General features: G+C 43.5%; 1 protein-coding gene across 10 annotated transcripts in view; it reads left to right on the top strand.

Moving 5' to 3' along the window:
• EHBP1L1 (EH domain binding protein 1 like 1) overlaps positions 1 to 24,282 on the top strand; it is a 262,674-nt gene that overhangs the window by 166,431 nt on the left and 71,961 nt on the right. For 5 of the 10 annotated variants that reach the window (XM_085625828.1, XM_085625826.1, XM_085625829.1 and 2 more), the window contains 4 exons: positions 11,563 to 13,336; positions 21,869 to 22,123; positions 23,700 to 23,869; positions 24,103 to 24,151. In XM_085625828.1, the coding sequence (XP_085481954.1) occupies positions 11,563 to 13,336; positions 21,869 to 22,123; positions 23,700 to 23,869; positions 24,103 to 24,151 (2,248 nt within the window). The other 5 variants (XM_085625832.1, XM_085625831.1, XM_085625833.1 and 2 more) reach the window with 2 other exon arrangements.

Here is a 24,282-nt window from a genome sequence, read left to right as displayed (position 1 = left end):
GTCTTGGCGCTGGCCCGTGGACTATGCCAGTTTCTGTAAAGATGAAGATGACTATTTATTAAATAGCCATGTTTTCAAGGCCTTCCTGAATGCAAGATCAAGGTTAATGCTTTTCTTCTTGCCTCTAGGTAGCCTTGATCCATTCTAAGATCACTTTTTTTTGTATTTAGGTGTATTTATTGATTTATGTTGTCCCATTTTATCCAAAGTTTTGGCTTATTCCTGTATATATGATAGAGACTTTTAGTTGCAGATTCCTTACCTTAGAATTATCTCCAGGCGTCATACTGGATCTGGAAAAATTTCGTCAGCAGTACCCCTGCACGCTAGTAGGCGGCGACTTTCGGCTTCGTGTGGCCTCGTCCATGCCAGAAGTAACATGTGCAATCCCTGTTAAGGCACCACCCATAGCGTGCTGACGTCAGTTCTTTTCTTTCCGCACCAGTCAGTGCAGACAATTTTTGACTGACCTTTATTCAATTTTTTGTTGAAGTCTTTTTGAAAATATTCTCCTGGTGTGGCAGAATGTCCACCAGGAAGGCCGACTTCAAGCCCTGTGGTGCCTGTCGTCGCCAGATGTCGATGACAAACCCACATCTTGTTTGCCTTTGGTGCCTCAAGCGCGACGACCTGTCTCACCCTGTGTTGACTGCCGCGCTTTGCGCCCCAAGGCCTTGAGGGACCTCAAGCTTCTTGCTGCCTGACGTACGACTCCCCGACGGCCTCGATCCTGGTCAAAAGGACGGTCCCAGGATCGGTTGCGGAGCCGGTGATTCTAATCGCACTCCAAGTCATTGGTTAAGTTTCACTAGCGCAGGAAAATTAAGAAGTCAAAGTGGTCTTCGACTTTGCCCCATCCGTCAAAGTCATCTGACAAGACGAGAGAGCGTTGTCATTCGAGGCCTGGCTCCAAGATTGAGTCTGCGCCTCTCAGGGTTTCTAGAAGCCGGAGGGACCGCATTTAGGCAGGCCGCTCCCGCTGACATGTCTTCGGGTCAGGGATAGATCCGGACCAGTACTAGTTGTACCACTTCGACCTTACCCGGCACCAGTTCCGGTGCTATCCCAATTCTCATCTCCGACTCCGCCGCGGAGGGGCGACGTCCAACGCCAACTCCAATGCCAATTGGAGCCATTCCTTCCAGTCCTATTCTTATGGGCTGTGACTTGGGAAGGATTGGGAGGGGTCGGTGGACTCTGAAGAATACCAGCCCCTACACCCCAACATGGACTGATGTGAGGATTGGCCACACCAGCGGACTGGCCACTTCTTCAGAGACTGGCATGTTCTCGCTTTCTACCGTGGCTACGGAGGAAGGGGCTTCTTTTGCTATGGTGATAAGGAGGGCATCCGAGGTCCTGGACTTTAACCTACCCTCAGTTGCAGCCAAGACCAACATCTTGACGGAGGTGCTTCAGCCAGTACTGAACCCCTCAGGGAAGCTTCTCCCATTCAGTGGGGCCCTCAAGGACGTCCGGTTGGGACTTGGTCCAAACCCTGCACAGGGTCTTCTGTGAATAGGACCCCGATTTTCTCACACAACACCCTACCTGGAGAGCTTGGTGATCCTAGCCTCCAATTCCTTTGTAAATCCTGGCACAGTGTAGGGAATGCAAAAGGCTGGACACCTTAGGATTTTTTTTTTTACACCGGCCTAGCACTGCAGACCATGATCACAGCATGCCTTTTGGGCCAGTACTCTCCTTCTTAGTGGGATTCAGTTGCACAGGTGCTGCCGATGATCACTGAGGATGCCCATAGCATACTCTTTCAAGCTATGGCTGATGAGAGAGATGCAGGTAAGTTCATGATTCGTTGTGGGCTGGACACGACCGACTCGCTGTGCAGAGAGGTTTCTTCGTTGGTGATCTTACGGCACCATGTCTGGTTGAGAACAGCTGGATTTCCTGGGATGTCCAAGCATCGCTTATGGACATGCCTTTGATGTCTCCCCTCTGTGCGGAGACAAGGCAAACTCAGCGCTGGAGCGTTTCAAAGATAGCAGAACCAAGTCCTTGTCCCTTTCCATGGCCCCTCGTCAACCCCAGTCTGCCTTTCATCCCCTTCGCGTCCACGGAAGGAGCTTGCAGACACGTCTTTACCAGCCCATCCATCACGATGTGCAAGCTTCACAGCCTCTGAGTGGCAGAGGACACGGTACCCACAGACCCTGTGGGTGGGGCTGCCAGAGGTCAGGCCAGTTCCTCCCCAGCAGTCCCAGCCTCCAACCCCCTTCAGTTTGCCCTCTTACCTTCATAGGCACCCAGTGGGAGGCAGGATTTGCCATCACCTGCCCAGGTGGAGGTCTATAACATTAGACCGCTGGGTTCTTCAGATTGGCCAAAGGGGATTGTCCTCCCATTTGTGACTACACCTCCACCCATGCCACCTACTTGTGACAGGCTGATGAAGGACCATCTCTGCCAGGAAGTGACAGCTTTCTTGGCCAAGGGAGCCATAGAGAGGATGCCAGCGCCAGAAGTAGCTCATGGTTGTTATTCCCACTACTTTCTGGTGCCAAAAAAGGATGAAGACCTTCGTCCTATCCTAGACCTGCGCACTCCCAATTTCTTTCTCAAAAAGGAGAAGTTCAGAATGCTCATGTTTGCTCGAGTCCTATCTGCCATGAACCCGGTAGACTGGATGTTAACTTTGGACTTGCAGGACGCACATTTCCGCATGCCCGTCCTGCCTACCCACAGGCATTACCTGCGGTTCACGGTGGGTCACAAGCCCTTTCAGTTTGTCGTGCTTCCTTTTGGCCTTACCAGTGCCCCTTGAGTTTTTACCAAGGTGAGGGCGGTGGTTGCAGCTCATTTGCAGAGATCAGGGGTGCCAGTCTTCCCCTATCTCAACAACTGGCTGTTGAAGGCAGACTCACCCCAGGCTGTGGTCTCCCACCACCAGACTACAGCAGACTTCCTGCATTCACTGGTGTTTACAATCAACGTGCCAAAGTTACATTTGACTCCCTCTCAAACGCTCCCTTTCATCGTAGCTGTTCTGGACATGGTGCAGTTTCTGGCATATTCTCCCAAATGACAAATCCAAGATATTCAGGCTATGATACCGATGTTCCAGCCTCTAGCCTGGATTTCAGATGGACTGACTCCGAGGCTGCTGGGCCTCATGCATTCTGCTTGTGACACATGCCCGCTGGCGTGTGTGGGCTCTGCAGTGGGACCTGAACATTGGGCGGAACATCAGAGGAATCTCTCCAACATGGTCCAGATCTCGAAGGAAACTGCAAACGTTCTACAGTTGTGGCTAACAAACTGCAATTGGGTCAGTGGCGGACCCCTCTCCCTTCCAATGCCAGATATGACAGTGGTGACAGATGCATCATTGGACAGCCATCTGGGAGAGGTGGAAATCAAAGGCCTCTGATCTCCGGTGGAGTGCAGACTCCACATCAACCTACTGCAGCTCCAAGCGATCTGGCTAGCATTAAAAGCCTTTCTGCCCTCCATCAAGGGAAGGCTAGTGCAGGTGTTCGTGGAGAACACCACCACCATGTGGTATTGTAACAAACAGGATGGTTGAGGTTGTGGCCCCTCTGTCAAGAGGCCCTGCGTCTCTGGACATGGCTGGAATGTCAGAGCATTTCCCTGGTGGGTTAACACCTCGCAGGCTTTCTGAACGTCTGGGCAGGTAAACTTAACCAAAGATGCCTAACGGATCACATCTCCATCCGTAGGTAGTAAAAGGCCTCTTTCAGCTGTGGAGAGAGCCTTGGTTAAATCTGTTTTCCAACACAGAGAACGGGCAATGTCAGCAGTTCTGCGTGCTGGAGTTTCCAAGGTGGCTCTCGCTTGGAGACGCTTTTTGTCTCGAGTGGAGGTCAGGCCCTGTGTACGCCTTTCTGCCCATATCACTCCTGCCCATAGTTCTCAAGGAGATCGGGAACAAGCGGGCCCAAGTCATCTTTGTTGTCCCGAACTGGGCTCGTAGAGTTTGGTATCCCAAGCTGTTGAACATGGCGATCGATCCTCTGATAAGGCTGCCTCTTCGGAAGGGTTTGTGTCGCAGTAGCAGGGGAGGGTTCTCCAACCAAACCTGTCAAAGTTCCGCTTTCATGGTTGGAGATTGAGCACCAAAGGTTGACAGCCTTTGACCTTCTGCTTGAAGTCTGCAGTTTTATCCTGGCAGCCAGGCATCCCTCCACCAAGACTGTATTAGCCTGCCGTTGGAGACACTTTGTGGCCTAGTGTGCAGAGAACCATGTTGACTCTCTTTCTGCTCCCCTCTCTGAAGTCCTTCTCTTTATCCTTTTTCTTGCCCAGCAGGGCTCTGCTCTGGGTACCATCTCAACTTTTCTGTGGTTGCCATATCAGCCATCCCTCTTCAAACCCCCTGTTGTAAAGAGGTTCTTGAAAGGTTTGCGACTCGTTTGCACCCTCACCCTTCAACATGCCTCAGTGGGACCTTAATCTGGGCTTAACATTTCAGACGTGTGTTCTCTTTGAGCCATTTCACAATTGTCCTCTCCGGCTCTTACCATCAAAACTGCCTTCCTGGTGGCAATAACATCTGCCCAGTGGGTCAATGAGATTCAGGCTTTGTAATCCAAGGCTCCGTCCCTGAAGCTCTACGCAGACAAGCTGGTTCTTCGCACTAGAGCTTTCTTTCTTTCTACTGCTTCTCATGTAGGCTAGTCCATCACCCAGCCTAGTTTTTAGGCTCCACCACATCCCTCCAAGGAGGGGGAGCGACTTCACTGTCTGGACCCAAAAAGAGCGTTGTCATTCTACCTTAACTGCACGAAAGAGTTCCGGGTGGACGACTATCTCTTCGCGGGGTATGTCGGAGCGAAGGAAGGAAGAGCTGTGCAGAAGTAGACCATCTCTCGATGTTTCGAACTCTGCATTAAAATATTCTAGCTATTGGCCAAGAAGCACCCGTAAGGACATGCAAGCTGCGACCACTGTGTTAGTACGCAGAGTCCCGGTTCTGAACATTTGTCAGGCAGCAATGTGGGCCTCTCTGCCCATGTTCACCCAACTCTACTGCCTGGACAGTCAGTTCTGTTGAGACAGGCACTTTGCCCGTTCAGTCCTGCTGGACCTTTTGGTGTGAATTGTTTCGCAGACCCACTTCCAGGAAGTTATTGTTTGGGTATCTATTCTAAGGTAAGGAATCTGCAGCTAGAAGTCTCTATCAGACAGACAAGTTACTTACTTTTGGTAATACCTTATCTAGTAGAGACTCTAGCTGCAGATTCCTTACCATCCCACCCATCCTCCCCACTCTTATAACGGATTTCTGGAGACGGATCTTTCTCCTTTCCGGGACCTAGTTTTCCACAACAGTGCTTCGTGGCTCAGTGTGTCTGACGTGGAAAGTCGCGAAAAGAAACTGACGCCAGTGCGCTGGGGTGGCACCTATATAGGCACTTTGTACTTCACTTCCAGCATGGACGATGCCTCAAGGAGCAGAACGACACCTCCTGCTGGCTCGCAGGGTACTGCTCACTAAATATTTCCGGATCCAGTCTGACGTCAATAGATAATTTCAAGGTAAGGAATCTGCAGCGAGATTGTCTCTACGAGATAAGGTACCAAACTTAAGTAACTTGTTCATTATGCCTACGTAGGTTTTTGTGCTTCATTTAAATCTTGTACTCTACCCATGCATTCACTGCTCTAGAAGGTGTGGGTAGGAGTGAATGTCTGCTGTTAAAATCCAAGAAGAGTGACATCCACTTTAGCAAAATATAGACCTCCAAGTTGTAAGCCCTATTTGTGTCCAGAAAGTTTCTTGTTTTCTTTTACTCTCCACAATGACGTTAACATTCTTGTGCCCCATGCTGCAGTGCATATTGGTACAGGCGGGGCACACTGATCATGCTCTATGCAAATCAATGTTTACAAAGATATTAAAGCTTTGGCATGTGTTTTTTAGATGAATAATAAGAATAATTTATGGAGAAGGACCAACTGCGTATGCCGACCATTGACTCCAAACATATAAAAATACTAGTAAACTGAACTAGTAACTGGTGGAGCAGAAAAGATCTCAAAGTCAGCAGAGCTGTTTGTCCTCCTTGATTCGATCGCTTGCAAAGATACATGAGATCCTCTTCCTACTTAGACCTATTTTCCCTCCCACCATAACACTCACACTGGCTATAGAAGTGTACACAATGGCCGTGTTAGTTTGGGATACAGTATTATATGAAACTTGAGTCACTGTCTCCCTAAATAAGGTGCTTGTAACAAAACAGTCTATAGGGCAATATCAGCCTGAAGAAGACAAAAACAAAAAATTCAACAATACATAAAAAAAGGTCCAACCATTGACAGAGAGATACAGAGAGACATCGAAAAAGAGAGAGCAAGACAGGGGAGGCTTAGTAAAAAAGTGCTCTCGTCCTCACAGACATCAGAAACCAGAAAAACAGCATTCCTTCGTTCTCTTTTTCCTACTAGAACTTTAGTCACCTTTTTTGGGAGGGTGGTCCTACATATTTTATTCTAAAATATGAAAGGCATTCCAGTTTGGGGAATTTAAAAGGAAACATGCATAACGGTTTGATAATATGAGACTTTCATTACAAAACATGGAATGTAATAACTAGGTGATGTGCAGGAGGAATCACTCTGCTTTCCATGTTTCAAGACTGAGAACAAAGTGGTATAGACGCAGTTCAGATTTGTAAGAGTCCGAGTCTGGGCACAGGGAGTGGTGGGTGATAATCAGGAAGACAGTCAAGCAAAAATTGTTCCATCAGCCAGTTTTGTAAAATTAGGGTTTTTGGCAAAGCGGGGTGTGTTACTGTTAAAGCAAAAACCAAAGGAAATGATGGACGGAGTGTTGAACATTGCAAGCACTCACCCCCAGTCAACTGATCTGGGTTTAATCCATCACCGTTCTTTAGCCCACTCTGCCACCCCAGTTCAGACATGGCCATATGCAAATCAGTCTGACCCTGTGTCTCATGGGAACAGTCCAGCCCGAACTGCCAAGCCATGTCTTCCCTGGACCAGAAACAAGCTTCCTAGGACCGGTTTCTGGCATTTCAGCCGTCTTCAGCCAGGCTTGCTTGAATCCAGTGGCAAAGTGAGCAAGGGACTCGCGTCTGAGCATACCCTGCCAACTTATGGCGAACAAAGCAAAAACCAAAGGAAATGATGGACGGAGTGTTGAACATTGCAAGCACTCACCCCCAGTCAACTGATCTGGGTTTAATCCATCACCGTTCTTTAGCCCACTCTGCCACCCCAGTTCAGACATGGCCATATGCAAATCAGTCTGACCCTGTGCCTCATGGGAACAGTCCAGCCCGAACTGCCAAGCCATGTCTTCCTTGGACCGGAAACAAGCTTCCTAGGACCGATTTCTGGCATTTCAGCCGTCTTCAGCCAGGCTTGCTTGAATCCAGTGGCAAAGTGAGCAAGGGACTCACGTCTGAGCATACCCTGCCAACTTATGGCGAACAAAGCAAAAACCAAAGGAAATGATGGACGGAGTGTTGAACATTGCAAGCACTCACCCCCAGTCAACTGATCTGGGTTTAATCCATCACAGTTCTTTAGCCCACTCTGCCACCCCAGTTCAGACATGTTACTGTTAAGCCACCCCAAAGGGATTTGGGTAGGAAGAGTAAAGGCATCCTACTGTTGCAGTAAACATGGTGCCACAATTAAGAAGTGAGTCGTAGCAAGTGGAGGGTGAATATGAAAGTGCCAGACCCAAAGGACTTCTACAGAACACATGGTTTGTGGAACTAGCCTGTCTTGGTCTAAGAGTGGCAGAATGACAAAGCATGAGTGGCATGGCTTTCAGCAAGTGATGGTCCAGAAGATGAATATCCTTAAGGAAAGCTAAACTGAATAGATGTGTTTTGCTCTATTTCTCAGGAACTCTTGTAAGACTTCTTCAAGTCTGATACATGCAGAAAATGTGTTTTAGAGAATAGAGCTTTGGCAATCCAAGGACAACTGCCATATCTTCTGTCTGTAGGTAGATAGCCATTAAGTTCTGGAAAGTTGGTCTCAGATTTCCAGTACAAATTTAAACAGCATAAATTTAGACAGGCGCGCGGACTGTGTTTGGTGTTGCACACTTTCTTTAATTTGGATCCAATGTAGAGCTTTGAAGATGAGTTTGATGTGGTCATGGCTCCTGAGGCAGAGCCTGAGTCTGACCACGAGAATGTGGATTCGTTTGAAGGGGAAATAGGTCCTATGACTCTTAGCCATGAGCTATCAGTAACTGTGTGCATACCCCTCATTCTGTTGAGTGGAGTGGTCTTTACTAGAGGGTATAGGTCTCTGCAGGTTTTCTATGTATTTCTTGCAGTTCTTGTTGAGATTTTATTGATGTGCCAAGAAACCACAAGTCAATGCTCTTTAATATGTGCCTGCCGCTCTTCTGTCTTAACACTCCAGATAGGCCACAGACTGGAAACTTGAGACTGAAAACATGAACTCCTTGATCCCACACAACATTTCATTTTTCATTTAATACTTTGTACCTCCATCAAAGCCATGTATTTAAGCGTATTGTCCAGCCCTTTTTAGCTTAATTTCCCTGTATGATTTTATTAGGCATGGAGATGTTGCTTAATGGGCAATGTCTTACTGTTTAGAACAAGCTTAAAATGGTAAATTTCCTTGGATGCTAAATACTTAACCCCCAATGAATAATGATGTGGTCTAGGACATTTTTACCCACTATTCTAAGAGAGGACCTGTCCCTCAGCCTTCTTCCACTCCTAACAATGACTTAAAGACTAGATGATCACAAGGCAAAAAATGTACCTAGATATAACCTTCTCCTCAAAAAAATAAATGACAATTAGCTTATGGCATTGTATAACCGGTGGACTTGGGACAGTAGAGGCAATTCTTTTTATTTGCTCCCTTGTATATCTGCTGAAGTGATTTTTTTCTTTGAATGCAAAGATACTATTTCACAGTGACTTTAAATAATTACCAAAATAATGTAACAGCATAAGCATTAAAGGAAGCTCATTGAGACAAAGGCATATTTTGTTACACATCCTTTATCTTTGTTTATATGTACAAGACAGGGCTTTAGATTTTTCTTTTTGATGTGAAAATATTTTTATTCACTACCTACGAAAAAGTAAGGGGCCTATGTAGGTCCGAGACAATCTGTGACCGTGGCCCAATGCATTTATGTACTTGATTTAATCAGCTGAGTGCAAATAGCACTTGCTCAGTGGCATTTTACACCGTAAGTAACAGCGTTGTTAAGAAAGACTTAACAACTCTTCTCATAACAGCATATAGACCTGAAGTTCATTGAGGCTTCTTTTTGAAACAGGGTTTTTTGCTTCACATAAATATTTTTAAAATGAAGAACAATAGAGTGCGATAAGTTTGCTTCTGATTTGTCAGTGGGGATGTAGTTTTCGAGCCAATTGGACTGCTTGAAATGGTTCGTAATGCTTTCCGTCCGGTCCCTCTAATTCACATCTGTATTCAGAAGTTCAGGAGGTCAAGTGGCTTGAAAGTTAAACCGTTAGTCCATTTTTGACTTCAACAGTTCTGGTTCTCAAATCTGCTTTTTTTTGCCAGACAGCAGCTTTCACATATCTCCTCTTGTTTCATGTCACCTACTTTAACAGAGCTGTGTTATTCTTCACCAAGACGCCTCCGGGCATTCGTTGTGCTCTACACGTTTCTTCTTTCATTCATGCATTCCCTTCTTTTCGTTGCTAAACTTGAGAGCCAGGTGTCTGAAAATGCTCTTAGGTATGTCTTGTCATTGTCTCAATGCATATCCCTAGTGAAAACTGCCAGGAAGCAGTATAAGAAAAGTGGCTAAAATGTCACCATGTTTCTCTGAAGAAGAGGCTGGCTCTTTGGCATACCCCGCTTGATGATGCAATGTACGTTGTTTTTATTTGGCTGGTAATAGGGTTTAATGGATGCAAGTAAACATTATCGGTGAAAATCTGCTTTGAATTTTAAAGACCTCATTAGATCCAACTTTACAAATTAGTCTGTGGAACCACATTTTGATGCTTTACTCCATCCTCTCATTAGAGACACAGGAGCTCATTTACAAGCCCAGTGCGCTGCCGGAATGTTACATTTTGTGACGTTCGTGTGGCGCATGGGGCTTAGTCATATCTGCATCAAAATCCCACGCCTCCCCAGGGGTGGCGTAGGGAGGCGCAGCGGGAAGAAATAAAATTATTTCTTCTAATTTTTCCTCTTTCCATGTGTGTTGCATTCCGTAGAACACATAGATAGAGGAAATCGCCTCCATTGATTGTTTTTGTGCAGAAAGGTGTCCCTTCCGGCACAAAAACAATCATCCCTACAGTGCAGACACCCGTGCACCATGGCGCAGGACTTCCTACGTTGGTGCAAGGCAACTAATTGAGCACCAGCACAGGGACAGAGGACAAGAATGAGCTGTATCTGCTAGATACGGCGCATACCTGCCCTTTTCTTTTGCGTAAGGCAGCGCAGCAGGAAGGCTTGCGACGCTGCCCAGCAGCAAAATATTGTAAATGAGGCCCCCAGCTTCTTAGAAGTGTGATGCTGACTTTGAATGTGCTCCAATGATGAATTTCTAGCGTTTTCATCCAGAAACATTATATCATCTTCCACAAAGACCGAATGGTCCTTAGATGATCATTCTTGCATGCCTAATGTTGTAGCAGAGTTTCAAACCAGGCCAAGAGATGGTTCTACAAATTTCTAGGCGAGGCCCCATATTTCCTCAAACTGTTCACAACTAGGATATTTCCAAAGCTCTTAAATTTTACTTGGCAAGAACAATTGCTTTTTCACACTATTTACCATTTATAGTGTCTCAACTCCTATATCTAAATCAACAAATGTCATTGTTAAAATATCCAGATGTCACGTCAGTTTGTAGGTTTACATCTTCATGCACTCTTCACGTTCATTCAACAAGAGCAACCGAAGCATAAGCATCCTTTCTAGGACATATTCTGTTTAAAAAATATTTTAGGCTAGACCTTGGGTTATTCTTCCTATTTTTGTAAGTTTTACTCTGTAGATGTATCATTCATAAAGTATGAATTTTAAAAGGGTATATGCACCCTGATCGCTTAAGTTTTCTGAGTATATGCTTTCTCTCTCATTATTTTGTGACTTTATAAACAGATTCACACCCAGCTGGAGAGAAGGGGTGAGTGAAGAATGAAAGCATAACTTCATAGGACTGCCAGGATTCTTAATCCTTGTACTCCCCTTCACAATGCCCACCTAACTACCCTTCAACACTTATACTATGCTTCAATTATGCATGCTGTAAAAAAGTGTAAAGAATATTGCAAGTATGTACTAGTTGATAATGTTCACATGGAGACGGGGCCTTGTGTGAAGAGGAGCACCCATAATGGGAAACTGCTAAGGCTATTGAAGTGCAATCTTTCTTTAGGATACGTTTTTCCTTGCTCTAGTGAGTAAGGATTAGGAGCACTGACTCTTCATAAAGGTAACCTTTCATTCCTTTAACCTCCTACTGTTTGAGTATATGTTTTTGTATGTAGGTGTAGAGGTATTGAAATTGTGCTTACTTTTGTTACAGAAGTCTGTTTCTCCTTTGTTTAGGTCCGATCCAGTATGGAAGACAAGAGAAGACCACCCTCAACCTGCTCCAAGGCTTAAGAAACCTCAAATTGCGAGTCAGCTAAAAGAAGCCACGAGTACAAAGCCAGAACTGCCAGCTCCTCAGGTGGAGGGCGGAAAAGACACTTCAGATATTACCCATGTAGTGGTAGTGGCGGAATCTCCTTCTCCTGTAGAGTTACCTCCCGTGAGAAAACGCAAGCAGAAGACTAGGTCTGAGGAGAATCCAAAAGCTCTTGAAGATGATACTCCCATACACACCAGAGCCTCTTCCCAAACTGTTTTAGCTGAAAAAGTGTTGCCTTCTGTAGAATTGAGTATTGAAGGAGTTAATAAGGAGGTGATTTATCAAGATGATGTTGGTATGAAGACCATTAAAGAAGTCAGAATGGTGGCAAATCTGCCATCTGTAGAGATTCCTGATACAATCGTTGAGGACAGAGTTAGGGAAGAGGTATCCTCTAAAGTAGATACTGTGGTACTGGTTAAAACCAATGTTGGGTTGGTGGAAGAGTTCCCTTCCATAGAAATCCCTTCTTTGGACAAAGATATTAAAGGAAGAGGAGGTGAGAATTTCAAAGAGTATGCTGGGGCATTGACATCCAAATATATTGGGTTTGTGGAAGAGTTACCCAACATAGAGGTGCCAACATTGAACAGTGAAAAGAGCCATAATGAAGTTTCTTGTCAAGAAGATGCTGGCTTTCCAAGTACACACCCAGTTGGGTTTGTCGAGGAGATATCTACTGTTGAGATATATTCTCTGGACAGTCAGAAGGAACACACACAAGACTCTTCTCGGGGGGAGGATGTGTCACTGAGTACAAAACAAGTTAGTTTAGTGGAGGAGGCATCGTCACCACAGATTTGTTCAGTGGAAAGTCGGAAAATTCACACACATGATTCTTCTAAAGGAGATGATGAGTTGTTATATGAAAAACCAGGTGGGTTGGTGGGCAACATATCTCCAGTAGAGGTACCTGCTTTGGACAGTCAGGAGACTCATAGAGGAGCTGAGTTGTCTGAAAAGGACCTTGATTACCTGCATACAAAATCAGTTGTGGTGGAGGACAATTCGTCTAATGTAGATGTACCTGCTTTGGATACTGATAACAGTAATAGAGTTGACTTTTCTGAAGTTGACGCTGTAGTCCAGACTACAAAAGCTGTAGGGTTGACAGAAGAGGTTTCTAGTGTAGAGGTTCTTAACTTGGACAATGTAAAGATTAGTAGTGAAGACTTACAAAAGGATACAGAGGTTTTGACTAAAAAGGACTTTGGATTAGAGGACAGTTTACCATCTGTAGAGGTACAGTCTGTGAATGGTGATGAGAATCATAAGGGAAACAAGCTTACTCAAGAGGATGACAAGGGTATTAAGCACATGAAGTTAGTGGAAGTTGAAACTTTTCAGGAGGAGGCTGTAAAACTGTCAACAAAAGATATGGGTATATTGGAAGCCTCACCTACCCTACATATACATACAATGGACGACTTGGAGAATCATGGAGAAGTTGATCCATTTCGAACGGATACAGAGATACTGACTACAAATGCTATTGTGTTTGTAGAACATGCACAACCGTCAGTGGTACATGTTATGGACAATGAGAAGAATCATACAAGTCCATCTTCTCAGGAAGATGCTGAGGTACGAGCATTATTGGAGAACGTGTCTTTGGTGGAAGAGCCTTTGGACAGTGAGAAGAAGGGTAGAGGAGAAGAGACTTCTCAAGATGATGCTGAGGACCTTGAGGTAACGATGTCTACATTAATGGATGATTCAATTCCTGTAGTGGATTCTGCTTCCTCGGAATATAAAAAGTTAGGTAGGCTCATAGGTACTTTACAGGAATCTCCTGAGATACTTGATACAAGAAGTGTTGTGCTAATGGAAGAGAATGCAGGAACAAATACTAGAAAAAGTGTGGAATTTGTGCAAGAAGTATGTTTCACAAAATCGTGTGAGAGTCAAGTGCTGGTGGGTGAGACATCAGTGGAAAAGGATGCTAATATGCTCACAACATATGTGGCTGGGGTGGAAAAGTCTTTGGTGGCGATGCCTGTTGCTTTTCAGTGTGAGGATAAAGTTACACAACATGAGTCAGAGCCATCTACTAAGGAGGTCCATGCAGATGATTTTGCAGTTGTATCAGACGTGCCAAGTTTTGTGGAAGTGCTCCGAGCCATGGTGAGCGAGGAGAGAAACAGAGAGACAGTAGGGCTTGCGGAGCCAGAGGAATGCCTCTTGTCTTCTGGAATCCCTACAACAGAACAGCATACCACTGCTCTGACTTCTGCAGAGTCTATAGTGGCAGCAGAAAAGAGCAGTGCAGAGTTTAGAACAGCACCAGATCTTGTGTATTCTGGGGTAGGCTCTGATAAAGCGATAGAAGATATGGTTTCTAGAGGCAGATTAGAAGTCTTAATTGCAAGAGAACATCTAGTCAAAGGGGAAGCACTATCTGCACTAGCTTTAGAATATGACACACAGAAACAAAAAGAAAAGGGAACTTTGTTAAGGGGCAGTTCGTCTTTTACAGAAGTACTTCTCTCAGATGCTGAAGTGAAAGGTAGAATGGAGGGCGACTTTATAGGTACGGGAAAGCATGAGGTTGAAGATGAAAGATTAGTGGAAGAGACAGTGTCGTCAGGCATTCCTGTTTGTAGGTCTGAGGAGAAAGTAAGACTAGAAGACAGTTTAATTACTTCTGAAACACATGAGTTTAAGAATGTGGGATTAGAAAAAACAACTTGTTCTTTAGCAATAGTGCATTCAGGGTGTGAAGAAGACATTGGTATAAAAGATGCTTTTATGCATAGTGGACCATTAGACAGAAATGGTGGTGAATTACAGAAAACGTCTTACTTAGTGGCCGATGCTGCTTCAGTGATTGAACAAAAGGCTATTGTTGGGGGACCTGAGGTCAAGGATGTTGATATGGAAGTGGTGTCTTCTGTAGAAGTACCTGTTTCTGCAATTGAACTGGAGAAGGGTGGAGAGAAATGTGCTCCTAGGTTTTCTGAAACACGTAGGATGAAGGATGGAAAGATGGGTACATTATCTCAGATAGAGGTTCCTCCTTCAGAAAATGAGACGGACAGTAATATAGAAGACACTTTCGTGCATACAAAAACACACATGATCAAGGATTATGGGTTTGTAGAAACTCCATCTTATCTAGAAGTCGCTCATGTAAAAACTGATGATAATGGAAGGGTAAATGATACTTTCCAGACTAAAGAACCCAATGAAATCAAGGACATTGGGCAAGTAGAAGACCTTCATTGTATAGTGAAATCTAATTTAAATAGGGAACCTATGGAAGAAGACCTATCCAGGTACAATACCACGCAGAATACAATGGATGTTGGCTTAGTGGATCCTTTGTCTTCCATAGAAGTACCGCCTTCTTCATTGATTGAGAAGAACAGGTTGGAAGATGCAGATTTGATCAAGGATGTTGGCTTTGTGGATGTTTTGTATCCTGTAGAAGTAACACCTCCTTTGGCAAGTGAGAACAGCAGTGCAGTAGATGACACTTATAGGTATATTGGAATACATGACATCAGGCATGTTAACTTGGGAGAAGAGTTACCATATGTTGAGGAGCATCCTTTGAGGAGCGTGAACTTAAGTGGTGTAGACAACAATTTGAGATATTATGGAATGTTTGAGGACAAGAATTTCTCCATATTGGAGGATTTATCTTGCACAGAGATACCTCATTCAGAAGAGGATACAGGGAGGGTGGAAGATACTTTGAAGAATACTACTTCAAATGAGGTCACAGATGTTGAGTTTGCGAAAAAAGTATTTTCTCAAGGGGCCCTGTCATCCAAGAATGAGGAGACAGCTCCGATGAAAGATATGGACTTCAGGGAAGATTCAGCACCTATAGAGATGTCTCAGTCACAAAGTGAGGTAGATCCTTGGGTGGTAGGTGCTTTAAAGAACAGCATATCACATTTAAACAAAGATGTTGGATTAGGAAAAGTCTTATCTGCTTCGCATACTCTTGTACCAGAAGGTGAAAAGAAAGTTAATGTGGAGAAGTCTGTCATGCATTCGGAAATACATGAGATTGAGAGTGTTGATTTAACAGATGCTTTATCACACTTGACCAGTGACAAGAAAAATATGATAGATCTCATTTTAACAGTAGCTTCGCCATCTGCTGACATACAGGCTTGTGATATGGAAGCAAAAGACTGGATATCAGATACTTGTAGCTATACACATGAGGTTAACAATGTGAGGTTATCAGAGACCTCAACTTCTGAAAAGTTAACTGTTGCAGGCATTGAAGAGCAAGCAAGTGTTCAAGACACATTTAGGTATTCTGAAACACACGAGGTTAAGGATACTGGAATAGAAGTGCTACCTTCTGGAGAGGTAGCTGTTTCAAAGATTGAAGAGAATGATAGAGCAGAAGACACTTTCTGGTCTTCCAAACCGCATGAATTTGAGAATGTAAAGGTAGAAACATTATCTCCTGTGGAATTTCATTCATCTGAAAATGAAGCAAAAAAAGCACACAACACTTTCCAGTACACAGAAATGCAAACAATTGAGAATTTTGGGTCTAAAGAAATGATATCATATTTAGACGTCACTCCTTCACAGAGTGAGGAGAAAGCTAGAATGAAAGATATTTTTGGCTCTCAAGAAGCCCACAAATTTGAAGACATTGACCCTGTGGAACATGTATCTTCTCTAGAGGATTTAAGTTTAAGTGGAGGAGATACAGATGGAATTAAGTTAGGATTTTCAACATCTGTGAATACTAGTGCTTTTGAGTTAGTGGATACCTTGCTTTCCTTAGAAGTGGCACCTCCTTTAGCAAGTGTAACGGAAGATGTGGTAGAGGGCTCTCTGAAATGCATTGGAACGCTTGATATCAAAAATGTTAATTTAGTGGAAGTGCTGCCTATTGTTGAAAAAACTCTCCCTGTGACTAATGGTCAAGGTCCGGTAGAAGGCACTTTCAGTTATTATGGTATCCAAGAGAACAAGGACAGCAACCTCTTTGAAGACATATCTTCTACAGAGGTACTACGTTTAGAAAATGAGATAGAAGCACCCACTTTGAAGTCTACTCCAAAGGTTGAGGCCAAGAACATAGACTCTATAGGAGTATTATCTTCTCTACAGGCTCAGCAACCAGACAGCAAATGGAAAGCTCAGGCGGATGGCACTGTTAGGTGTACAAGAAAGCATGAGCTTAAAAATCTTGACTCTAGAGACCATTCAGTCAAACCTCCTTCTGAGAATGAAATAAAGGCTTGCTTAGCAGATGCTTTCGAATATACTTTTACCCTACCAGCAAAAGACATTGAGCAAAAGGAAGTGTTACCTACCACATCCATTGAGGTTACAGATAGTGCAGGAGACATTTTCAAATATCCTGGAATGCATGAGATCGTAAATGTAGTGTTACCAGATGTTTTAGTTTATCCAGAGAGTGAGAAAAAAGATGTAATGAGTACCACGGTAATAGATGCTTCGCTATTTGTTGAAGCACCTTCTTCCAAGGTTGAGGAGAAAGGTAGGTCAGAAGATACTCTCATGCAAAGTGAATCATGTAAGGTAGGGAATGTTGCATTTTTGGAAACACCATACAATTCAGAGCAATTTGCTTCAAGTTTGATAGAAGAGGCTAGTATTAGAGATAGTGTCTGGACAGCTACAGTGCAGGCGGTCAAAGATGTTGGAAGGGAGGTTCTGCCGTTTGTACAGGTACCTATATCGGAGGTGGAAGAGAAGGGTAGAGTGGAAGACACATTTGAGTTATCTGAAACACATGGCTTCAAGGACGAACTCTTATTCTGTAAAGAGTGTTCTGCAGAAAGTGAGGTGAAACCAAGCATAGAACATACTGACATAATTAAGGATTGTGGGGATGTAGGAATGATATTGTATCTAGATTTTACTCCGACAGAGTTTGAAACACAGGACAGTTTAGTAAACACATTTGATTTATCAGAAACCCATGAAATCAAGGAAGTTGAACAAGACCTATCTTCAGTAGAGGCACCCTTTTCAGACAAAAAAGCTAAAGAAGAAAGCATGCTTGGATTTAATTCAGTGCATGATGCCAAAAATGTTGCCTCAGTGGATGCTTTGTATACCACAGAGTTAACACTTCCTTCAGTGGGTGAAAGAAAGGATGAGGTAGAAAAACCTTTCAGGTTTATTGAAACACATGACATCAAGAATGTTATCTCATCGGAAAGGTCTTCCATTGAGAAACCTTTCCCAAGAAGGGAGAGTCAAGGTGGGCTAGAAACCACTTTAGGATGCTGTGGTTTGCATGAGAACAATGTTTTTGCCCTTTTGGCAGATGTATCTTCTGGAGCAGTACCTCCCTCAGAAAAGGAAACAATTAGGGTAGAAGATACTTACAAAAGTATTGACTTACATGAGATTGAAGGTGTGGAAACATTAGCTTCTGTAGATGTTCTTCCATCACAGAGTGAGAAAAAAGCTAAGATGGAAGATACTTTTTGCTGTAGAAAGTCACACAACCTCAAAGATATTGATGTGCTACCTAAGCTCAATGATTTTGGGGTACCTCCTTCAGAAGGCAAGGAAAAGACTTGTGTAGAAGACACTGCTGAATATACTGCAGCATATTTAATCAAAGATGTGAGTTTAGGAAATCTGATCTCTTCCCCAATGAGTGATGGGAATAATAAGACAGATGAAATTATGAGGTATCCTGTAAGGCATCAGGTTAAAAATGTTGTGTTAAGTGATGCTTCATTTACCTTGGATGGTGATCCGCATCGTGTGATAGGCGCCGATTTAGTTGAAGATTTACCATCTGCAGCAGGTCCTGCATTTGAAGTCAAAGAGGACGATAGCAGGGAAGACAATTTCAGGAATACAAAAACAAAGAAAAAACAGGATGTTAGCGTAGTGAAAGGACTTTCTTCTGTAGAGTTGTCTCCTTTGGAAAGTGATGAGATGGTTAGGGTAAAAGATGATCTGGTCTGTTCTGGAATAAACAAGATGACAGATAAAAGATTTCTGGAACCGTTGCTATTTGTAGAAGTCCTTTCTACAGAGAGTGAAGAAAAAGGTAGGACAGGAGACATTTTCAAGTATACAGCAACATATGAAATCAAGAATGGAGTATTAATGGAATTGTCATCTTTTGTAGAGGAACCTCCTCTCCGTAGTGACAGGAAGGATAAAATAGAGGATTCTTCCTTTTCCCCTGAAACACCAGAGAGTTTGAATGTTGGGTTAATGGAAGCTTCATGTTCTTTAGAGTTGCTTTTGGAGAACAAGGAGGATGAGGAAGTCGACACCACGCCTAGATATACTGTAACATGTGAAATCAAAAGTACTGGCTCAGTGGAAGGACCATCTTCCGTAGAGGTACTCTCAGAGACTGAGGAGAAAGTTAGCGTGGATGACACCTTTCAGTATTTTGGATTATCTTCTGAAGATGTTTGTCCCTTGGTGAATGATTGGATGGATAGGGAGAAGGATGCTCCAAAATATGCTGACAGACATGATATCTTGGATGTTGCTTCAGTAGAAACATTATCATCTATAGTTAAGTCTCCTTTGGAAAGTGTTGAGCAATGTATGGTTGAAGATACAGTCAGATATTCTGAAATACAGGAGATTGAGGATGTTGATGCAACACAACCCTTATCTTCAATAGAGGTACCTTCTTCAGGGGGTGAAGACAAATGTCAATTTGAAGGCACATTCAGGCATGCTGCAAAACGTGAAGTTAAGGATGTGCTCTCAGCAGAATCAATGATTTCTGTAGAAGCCTCTTCTTTATGGAATGAGGAGGAATGTGACATCAAAGACACTTTCCGACACTCCATACTTGAGCCTACAAATGTTGATTCAGAAGAAAATATAACCTCACTAGAGGTTGCTTCTTCATGGACTGCAGGGGGAGTTGATATAGAAGATGCATTATATACTGAAATGCATAAGGTGACAGATGCTGGACTCACAGAAGCTGTGACCTCTATAGAGGTAGGTTCTGCAGAGAATGAGTTGGCAGATGCAATGAAAGACTCTCTATTGTGTAGTGGACCAAATGAGATCAAGGGCTTAGTTAAAACTTCAGATTTTGTAGACGTATGTTCCACAGAGAGTGTGGAGGAAAACAGTGCAGAGGATATTTGCAGTTGTACCAGCGTGCATTCAATTAAGGAATTTGAGTTAGTGGAAGCTTTATCTTCTAAAGAGACAGCTTCTTTAGGAGTCACATTCAGCGGTACAGGGGAAGATTCCTTGAAGGTGTCAGAAGTTTGTGAGATCAGAGATGTGTTATCTGATGATATTTCATCTTTAAGGGAACAGCTTTCAGGAGGTGAGGATATTATAATGATAGAAGACATTTTCAGGTACAATGAACCAACCAAGAAAAAAGATATTGGTGTAGGGTCAATTTTATCTTCTGTTGAGGAACCTCCTTTGGAAAAATCTCATCATGATTTTGATGGCAGTTTCACATGTGTTACAGATGTTGATCAAACAAAAAGAGTAGAGATTAGTGGGTTAGAGGGAAAGTTCAGATCTTCTGGGATTGAAGGGAGCAAGGAATATGGATTAATGGGTACGCCCTCGTCAGTTGAGACACATTCCATAGAAAGTGAGGTAAGACAGGAAATGGAAGAAAATGTGAGAGATATAGAAAACTTTGAATTTGTGGCGTCAAGGCCATCTTCGCCTTTTGTGATGGTATTACCCATAGAGTGTGAAAGGAACGGTAGAACAGAGAGCACTTTAGATGACTCTGGCAAACACAAAGCCAAATGTTATGGAGCAGGGGCAGAGTGTGCCACCTATGAAAGAGAAGAAAAGGTTGAAGACAGTGTGGAATATGCTGGCGAGTGTCTTATGAAAGATGCTTTTTTAGTAGAAGGGATGTCATCGATAGGAAAAAAGCCTTTCGAAAGCACTGAAAGGGAAAGAGTACAGAATACTTTCAGATTCACAGAAAAGGAGGAGACAAAAAATGTTGGGCTTGTTAAAGATGTATCCTCTTTTGAGGTATATGCATCAGAGGCTGAGGATGAAGAAAGGATAGAATTAAATTTGGGAGATGTGCCTATGCTTGAGCGTATGAATGATGAAGCTTTAGAACCTATTTCACGTGTTGGATCATCTATAATACACAGTCAAAGAGACGAAAGGTTGGAGGACGCATTGGGTATGTCTGAAATGTGTATGATGACAGATGATATGGTAGAGTTAATGTCAACAGTGAGCAAAGATAAAGATGAGCCAAAAGACGCTTTACAGTATTCAGGATTGCATGAGTTTGCGGATGTAAGCTTCCTAGAATCTGGGGAAATACTGCCTGCTAAAGTTGAGGAGCAGTGTGGAAATGAGGAAATGTTCACTCATATAAGAAAGGATAACTTGACAGCTACTGACTCATTGAGAGAATTAGTGTCTGTAGTGGTATACCCTCAAGAAAGTGAGAAAAAAGGTAGACTGGAGGACACTTTGGAAGGTGATTGGTTATTGGAGTCAAACAATTATGACTTTGTTGCGGATGCAACTATTTTCAAGAGCAAAATGGAAGTAGGGGGTAACAGCCAGGGGGATACGGGAACATGTAGTGAAGTGGAGTTAGGGTTTCTAGAAATGTTGCCTCCTGGACATTTTGCAACTGTGGTGAATGAGCGGGTCGATACTGTGACAGAGGAGGTCTTTGAGGTGACAGATGTTGAGCCAGTGGAATCATTGTCTTCATTGGGTTTAGCTTCTTCAGACCACAGGGGGCGAGACAAGGTAGAGGAGACTCCATTGCTGGGTGCGGGAGAGGCTTGGATAGTTGATGTAATGTCTCGTTTGCAGCTGAATCACACTATAGAAGCTGTGGTCAAGGGTAGCACAGAGGAGGCAACCGAGCTGAGACTTGAGGTCCCTGCGACGACAGAAGGAGGGTTTGAAACAGTACCGCCTTCAGATGTTTTTTCTAGTCAACTGAATGAGAAGAAAGTTGGATTGGCACAGGCTGAGGTGTCTGCAGAAGAGGAGACTGGGGCATTCTCTTCCACTGCCCCATCAATGGTAGAGGATGCACCCTCCTCTTTGGAGTCACCTTCTGCGTTGAGGCGCATGAATGAGGTTCACTGTAAAGCATCAACACCAACTAGCGGAGATACTGGGATACCGCCTGCAGCCAATTCCATGCCTCTTGTAGAATCTCCTTCACCTACGTGGAAGGCATTGTCCACAGAAGCTGCAACATCCTCAGCAGACAATCAAACAACCAGAGCCCTCTTCTTTCCTATCCAGGAAGTAGATTTACCACCATCAATTGCTTCGGAAACTGCTGACCTGTCCCCTGAAGCTGCTCCTTCTGTTTTTGAGTACAGTGGATGTCTGGCATACGCTTCCACCACAGTTGAGAAGAGCTCCTTCCAGAGCGAGAAGAAGAATGAAGCCCAGGCTTTGCCCACTAGTTCTCTAACACAGCATAGCATACCTCCTGCTGAGATCACTGATACAGAGGGAAGTGGGGAAAAGGTGAAAACTGAGGAGTGCACCCAGGTATGAATTCGTCATTACTCACACCTGCAGACTTTGCACCTACGCCACAGTCCGTAACGTTTTGGTTTGCTTGAACTAACATCCCTAAACTTCCTCATGGTGTGGGTCAGTTATCAGAGTTAGCATATTTTAAATGGGTGGCAGCTTAGGTAAACTGACACACAAGCTCATGTAGTTTTCATGAAAATATTGCTAATGTCCATTTTGTTCCTTTTAAAGGAGCTGCAGCATTGAATGGCATGTAGAAGTGAGCAGTTTGCGCCCTTCAACAGAATGATGAATAGGCAAAGACTGCAGTGTTGATCCCTTTACAGGAGTGAAAACTTCCACAGGCCCCTTAAAGTGAGCAAAAACACATATCAGTTTGTGTTGCTGTCCATGTTAGAGGTCATTTGCTTTTTACACAGTGAACAGTGACTCAAGAATTGGTTTGAGATAGCCTTTTCCTTATTGTGAAGAAAATGGCAGACACAGAACTGGGAGTTGTCCTTTTACTTTTGGTAGTTGGTAGTTGAGCACAAGAACAGGGAACGCATGGAAGCATGGTTTTGTTTGCAGTTAACAGGCGCCACCAGCATTGACTTGTCTTACACATGGTATAACAGAGGCTGACCCCAGAAAATAATTATTCAAGCAAGCAGTAGACACTGTAAACCAGGAAATGATGCATTTGTGGCTCCAGACAAGGGAAAAATATGGCTGCAGAACATAAAAAGTTGGAAAGGGAAGGAGAAATAAGTTACAGAAACAATGTTTTTTCATTGCAAGTCCAATATACTTATAAGGTTTGTGGATAAGTTTAGGAAGGCTAATGTTAGGAGAGCACCAGACTCCTGGAAACAGAACTGCTCACCTCCAATCTGCCTAAAGGACATGGATTACTGAAGAAAGGTGATCAACATCTTCCCCGGCACAGAATATGCTTTGCGAGTCATCCCCCGAGAGCCCTAATGCATGCTGCAGTGGACGTGAACTTTTGCATGGGTTTCTCTTGGCTTTTTGTTGCTTTGGATATGGTTTGGTTTTGTGTACCTTGTAAATGCTCTGTAAAGTCTAGCACAAACTGGGGGCTGTTAAACTTCTCCTTTTTTCCTCTTCCTTAACCCCTAACCTTCAGGTGTCCCTAGGCCAAAAAATGCCGGGAATTATTGCTGTAGTAATTTGTAACCGGAAAAATCATGGGGCTAAGGCTTGCTTTGCTGGTATGGTAGTAGAATAATGTAACCAAAATATTGTCATTCATAAATGCTCTGTTCTAAATATTGTTTACAACAATATCACCCACTTGGAGTTAATAAGAGAAAAACTACACACAGAGACAATATTTTTATAAACAATATTTAGGAAACAATATTTCTGTTAGACAATATTCTTGATAACCATATTGATATATACACTCATTTTGTGTAATAGGCCATTGCTGTACTTTGGCCTCCTTCTCAGAGAGTAGAGGCAGATCACTTGTGCTATATTAATTCCAGTATGGGATTTAAACAATTCAATTGGCATTTATTTGCCCCCTCTCTTTTTCTCTATGTATGCCAGTGTCATTCAGATTATCTTTCTTTGGTTGCAGATAAGCCTTTTGGATAGCTCAGACCTGGTCAGTACCAGCCACTCCCTGCTGCAGTGGTGCCGAGAAGTCACCAAAGGCTATCGAGGTGTGAGAATCACCAACTTTACCACATCCTGGCGCAACGGGTTGGCCTTCTGTGCAATCCTGCACCACTTCCACCCAGACAAGATGTAAGTAGACCACTGTTATCCATACCGCTGGATGAGTGATTAAGAAACATACTTGGAATTAGCTAGGAAATGCCAGAGCAGGGCACAAGGCTACTGTGTCAACTGTGGGCGGGGTAAAGTCACACCAGCAAGGATGTGATTGTCGTAAAATGGAAAATGCGCACAAGAGACAATACTTTTTTTAAAACAGGGATGATACTTTAATAATTTCTTCTCTACTTTTTATTTTATAGTAATTATGACTCACTTGATCCTCTGGATATCAAACAAAACAATAAAAAAGTAAGTATGTTTTGTTTCTTCATAAACCTATTCAATAAACTTTTGTGGATCAGTGTATATAGTGTATTCGGTTATATCTCTGTGCTTAGTTGTTTCTCTATGAGTGAATGGATGAATACTGTGACTTTTTA

Source organism: Triturus cristatus, chromosome 9 (genome assembly GCF_964204655.1).
Source record: "Triturus cristatus chromosome 9, aTriCri1.1, whole genome shotgun sequence".
NCBI lineage: Eukaryota > Metazoa > Chordata > Amphibia > Caudata > Salamandridae > Triturus > Triturus cristatus.
Note: the sequence above shows the minus strand (reverse complement) of the source record. Positions and strands in the feature narration are given on the sequence as shown.